The 6,000-nt window shown below is 36.2% G+C and overlaps 1 protein-coding gene across 9 annotated transcripts in view; it reads left to right on the forward strand.

Moving 5' to 3' along the window:
- Positions 1–6,000, forward strand: part of CCSER2 (coiled-coil serine rich protein 2) — a 200,576-nt gene that overhangs the window by 141,950 nt on the left and 52,626 nt on the right. For all 9 annotated transcript variants that reach the window (XM_040485605.1, XM_040485610.1, XM_040485606.1 and 6 more), the window contains one exon: positions 4,383–4,466. In XM_040485605.1, the coding sequence (XP_040341539.1) occupies positions 4,383–4,466 (84 nt within the window). The remainder of the gene's footprint in view (positions 1–4,382; positions 4,467–6,000) is intronic.

Here is a 6,000-nt window from a genome sequence, read left to right on the forward strand (position 1 = left end):
GTCTTTGGTTCAGGTAAGTGCTAGCCTCATTTAACTGATTTAATTTTCTAACTTAATTTGATTTATGTTTTCTCTAAGAGATTATATAGAACTGATACTATTCCTTTAAATTTTGGAAGAATTTTATAGACAAACATCTAGCCTTTAATATTTCTTTTATGGAAGGTTTAAATTATGAAATAATTTTATTAATAATCACATCTACTCAAGTTGTCTGTTTCATTTGGGGTGAGTTTTGATAATTTGTGGTTTTTGAGTAATTTCTCCATTTCATGTAAGTTGTCAAATTTGTGTGCATAGAGTCACTCATAGTATTATTGCCTTATGTACTTTTAATGCCTGAAACATCTTAATGATATCCCTGCTTTCATTCCTGATACCTGTTTTCTCTGTCCTGATATGTATCTGATTTGTGCCTTCTATCTTTGTTCTTTGGCAGTTTTGCTAGATGTTTTATAGTTGCCGAATAACCTGTTTTTGGTTTCATTGCTTTCTTTCTATTTCTTGATTTTCAATTTCATTAATTTCTGCTCTTTATTATTTTCTTCTTTCTGCTTGCTCTGGGTTTATTTTGCTCCAGTTGTAGATTTGACACCTTTGTTTTAATATGAGTCTCTCTTATAATAATTTTCCCACTAAGCACTGCTTTACTTGAATTCCACAGATTTTGATAATGTGGTACTTCACTTTTCTTCAAATCAAAATATTTTCTTATTTGCCTTCAGGTTTCTTCTTTGACCCATGGATGATTTAAAGTTCCTTGTTTACTTTCTAACAGTTTGAACATTATCCTTCTGTTACTGATTTCTAGTTTAATTCCCTTATGTTCAGAGACCACACTTTGTCTATTTTCTATTCTTTTTAAATTGAGCTTCCCAAATCTGCAGGTTTATGTTTTTCACCAAGTTTGGGGTGTATTTGTCTGTTATTTCTTCAAATACTTTTTTCTGCCCTCTACCCTTCCTTCTGTGACTCTAATGCTATGAATATTATATTAGATCCTTCATTCTTGTCCCATACTTCCCTCAGCAGATCCTATTCTTTTTCCACGCCGCCCCCCACCCCCCATCTCTTTTCTCTTCATGGTTCAAATTGCATGATTTCTGTTGATGCGTCTTCAAGTTCACTCTGTTATCTCAAATGCTGGTATTCAGTCCAGCTAGTGCATTTTGAAATTTAATTATTGAATCTTTTCAGTTCTAGAATTTGCACATTTCCACTTTGTTCTATTTCTTTGCTAAGATTTTCTCTTTCCATTCCCTTTAAGAGTTCTCTTTTACTTTTGGAGAATTTTTATAATGGCCCTATTAAAATCTCTTTCAATTAATTCCAACCTCTGTCTTGTTTTGGCATTGGTGTTTGTTGATTGTCTTTTCCTGTGTGAGTTGAGATGTTCCTTGTTGTTTGTGTGTTGAGTAATTTTGGATTGTATATCTTGTATCTTTGTGTATTTTGTTAGGAGACACTTAATTTTGTTTAAATGTTATGGAGAATATTGTGGGGTTTCTTGGGGTTTTTTGTTGTTTTGGTTTTGGTTTTTGTTTTAATTTTCTTAAAATAATTTTTTTTTTGGTAATGTTTATTTTTGAGAGAGTGAGAGAGCATGCGAGTGGGGAAAGGGCAGAGAGAGAGAGAGGGAGACACAGAATCTGAAGCGGGCTCCAGGCTCTGATCTGACAGCACAGAGCCCAAATGGGGCTCAAACTCATAAACCGCAAAATCATGCATGACCTGAGCAGAAGTCGGACGCTTAACCGACTGAGCCACCCAGGTACTCCTGTTTTAATTTTAAAGCAGACAAATGCTCTGGTTAGACTCAGGCTAGAAGTTCAAACTAGCCAGCCACCTTTGGATTGTGGCTGTAATGTCATTTCTATTTCAGAGCCTTTGCCATGCTCATCAGATCTGTCCTTAGTATACACCTTTCAGTGGCTAGATTGGGCCTGGGCAATGGTCTTAGTTTATTTCTCAAAGTCTTTGATATTAGGATCAGATTCAAGCAAGTGCTATTCAGGGTTGAACTTAGAAATTTACATACAGCTTCCTGGAGTCCTGAGCTGGTCTCACTGGTATTTTCTCTTTACCTGGGGCTCCCCTTTTTGTCTGTTCTCCCTGAAAGCTGATGTTTTATTTTTCTCATTCTGCTACTTACTTTCCACAGCTATACCCACATCTAAGGCAAAAGCAGTGTATACTTGTGTTGTCTCCTATTCTTTGGAGTTCCTGCTTGCAATTTGCAGGAAGAAGATAGAGATGTTTGAAAATAAGTCAGATTATACAGTTTCTCTTTTCTCAAATATATACTTACATGTAGTACTGTTTTTTTACATCAAGGCATTTACAGCAGAGATGAACTTTTAACTGAGATGAGTCTTGTAAAATTTCTTTTTTTATTTTAAACATTTAACATGGTGTTCTGAAGGCATTCATTAGGACATTGCCTCCCCTCTCAGGTCAAATTCTGTATCTCCATTTGATTTCACCAATGAAGATATAATTTATGTTAGAAATTTGACAAATGCTTATTTTTTGCTATGAATCTAAATACACATTCATAGGCCCTATACCCAGAGATTGTGATTCAGTAAAGAAGAAAATGGCCTACATGCTTATGTCTCCTACTTTAACATTCTTGTTTTAATACAGGACATTTCTGCAGTCTAAGAGATTTCCTCAGGACAGATAGGTCTGAGGAAGATGATGATAGTAGCACTCCTTGAAGGTTGTTGATTCAGTGGGTGTCTCAAGGCATCTGAACAAACCAGGTGTCAAACCACCCTTGGTAGGGGCCAAGTCCTTCACCATCACCCCAGGCATATTCTATACTTATTCATCTTTCTTGAGGTTGTCTGTGAATCATTTAATATGCCATTTCTTGGTTATTCCTAACCAATTCAGCAAGGGGTAGGACGTAATTTTTGTCATTTTCTTTATTGCATTTAAGGACAAAAAGTTTAACTTTTTCAACTTCTGTTGAGATATAGCATACATCCAGTAGGTGTTTAAGGTATACCAATCTTAAGTGTATAACTTAAACTTTTCATATGTGTGTACCACCATACATCCTGTATGTACCATCCATACATACAGTCAAGACATAGAACATTTCCAACATCCCCTTTCCCTTAAGTCAACCCCTGTTCTGATCTCTAGCACAATAAATTAGTTTTTCCTTCTCTTAGGCTTCACATAAATCAAGTCATGCGGGGGTACCTGGGTGGCTCAGTTAGTTAAGTGTCTGACTCTTGATGTCGGTTCAGGTCATGATGTCAACGGTTCATGAGTTTGAACCCCACATTGGGTTATGTGCTGGCAGTGTAGAGCCTGCTTGGAATTCTCTCTCTTTCCCCCCTTCTCTTTCTACCCTTTGCTTGCTCGTACTGTCTCTCTCAAAATAAATAAATAAACTTAAAAAAAATAGTCATGCAATATGTATAATCTGGTCTAGTATTTTTAATCAAATGATTCTTATGGCTATGCCTTCTTGAATTATTTAATATTATTGTTTCTGACTCAGAAACAAAAACAAAAAATACATACTCAAGGGTGTCTCAGTGTCTCAGTCGGTTAAGCGTCTGACTTCGGCTCAGGTCATGATCTCATGGTTGTGGTTCGAGCTGCATCGAGCTCTGTGCTGACAGAGCCTGGAGCCTGCTTCGGATTCTGTGTCTCCCTCTCTCTCTGCCCCTCCCCTGCTCATGCTCTGTCTCTTTCTCTCTCAAAGATATGTAAACATTGAAAAAATTTTCTTTATTTAAAAAAAAAATTTTTTTTTAACGTTTATTTATTTTTGAGACAGACAGAGAGAGACAGAGCATGAACAGGGGAGGGGCAGAGAAAGAGGGAGACACAGAATCGGAAACAGGCTCCAGGCTCTGAGCTGTCAGCACAGAGCCCGATACGGGGCTCGAACTCAGACCGTGAGATCATGACCTGAGCCAAAGTCGGATGCTTAACCGACCAAGCCACCCAGGCGCCCCCCCAAAATTTTTTTTTAAATCATACTCTAAAAGCCATGTCTAAACCAAAGCAGATGTAATTTGACTTTTATTTTGCATTTTTTTGTGGGTGAGATAATCTTCAAATTCTTTAGGAAATTTTCCATATTCCTTTTCCCACTGTAAAACTTTCAATGGCTTTGTGCTTCATCCATTCATGTACTATCTGTTGTTTAGTTCCACAAATTATTCTTGCCCTTGCTTTATTTTTACCCGTTCCACATTTTCTTCTACAAATGTGTACAACGAAAAGGAGATTTCTAAAATCTTATATCCTGTTTGTCCTTTGCCATGCTAGCAATTTGGTCTGGGTGAATTCAGGTTGAAAGGAGTGTTTGCAGTTATTGTATTAATCTCATGTTTTCCTTCTGTTCTCTTTGACAGCATGATGGAAGTGGTTCATTGCATGATATTCAGCTATCATTGCCATCCAGTCCAGAACCAGAAGATGGTGATCAAATATATAAGGTATGACTAGGTAGTCATGCTAAATTTTTAAAAATTCTTTATTACTAAAATTATAAAGCAGTAACAATCAAAACATTTAATAATAAATGTATTAAAACCTGCAGCTTTGCTGTGTTAAGTTTTAATCGGGTCTGCTTTTAACTTTTGCTACCTTAATAAGTTAAATTGATATCACTCTGGTGTTTTAATTTGAATTTATTTTATTAGTTGGATAATTATTTGTCCCTGTATTACTACTGGTACAGGATTGTTTTTCTTAAATCAATAAATTATGAAATTTTTAATTTCTTTTTTATAATTATGAAAACAGTTATAAAAATATACCAGTTATGGTGATTAACAGGGACTTCTATATAATAACAACATTGAAGAAATATACTGAAAATGAGATTAATTTATCTTTTTTTCATGTTTAAAAATATAATTATAGAATACAGATGCACTTTAGTGTTGAAAGTATATTTTTTATAATGGTAATTTTTAGTTCTCTTTTTATTGAGAAAAGCTTTTTTCTTTTAGTTATTTCTGAAGTTCATATTTCTTAAGCACACAAATGTTTTCTTGATTTAATGTTTCCAAGTAAAATTATTGTTTTCTTTCACATTCTATCTTCAGGGCATGCTAGTCAGTGTTTTCTAGTCAACAAACAATCTTGAAATATTGGTGTCTTGCAGTGACAAAAATGTATTTCTCGACTTGTTATTTTTCAATATGTTACATATTGGCTGTAGATCAGCTGGGACTCTGCTTTCTGCTGCTTCTTCATCCTGAGAGCCAGTCTGGAGGATCAGCCCCTGTCCTAGGACATGTTTTTGAACTTAAGGGAAAAAAGCATTGGCAGAACCACATGTGGATTCTGCTTGGATGTTGCAAATATTACCTTCTCCAAATAAAGTCAAGTAGTCAACCCTGGAATTAGAGGTCAAAGCAGCATAATTTTCTCATAGAATGTGGGGTGACTTACTGGAACAAGATTGCATCTAAAACCACCAAAACCAAAAGAATATAGGATTAGTAGTTATTTTGTTATCTAGTCTTGGTTTTTTGATGTGTTACCTTACCTATTATTGCACAAATTTCTTCCCATCTCTGGGCTTCCATCCTATTAAGAGTACAGTACTCTAAATCAGCAGGTCTGCAGTAGGATATCTTTTTTAAAAATACTTTTACATACACAATAATTGAGAACCATTGACTTGGAGGGTTTCTAATCATCTCTCAGTTTTAAGTTTTGTGACCGACATTTTTATTTATTTTATTTATTTATTTATTTTTTTCAACGTTTTTTATTTATTTTTGGGACAGAGAGAGACAGAGCATGAACGGGGGAGGGGCAGAGAGAGAGGGAGACACAGAATCGGAAACAGGCTTCAGGCCCCGAGCCATCAGCCCAGAGCCTGACGCGGGGCTCGAACTCCCCGACCGCGAGATCGTGACCTGGCTGAAGTCGGACGCTTAACCGACTGCGCCACCCAGGCGCCCCTGCACCACCCAGGCGCCCCTGTGACCGACATTTTTAAAGTGAAGGTGAGGG

Source organism: Herpailurus yagouaroundi, unplaced genomic scaffold, assembly GCF_014898765.1.
Source record: "Herpailurus yagouaroundi ecotype Mexico unplaced genomic scaffold, PumYag 163, whole genome shotgun sequence".
NCBI classification, from domain to species: domain Eukaryota; kingdom Metazoa; phylum Chordata; class Mammalia; order Carnivora; family Felidae; genus Herpailurus; species Herpailurus yagouaroundi.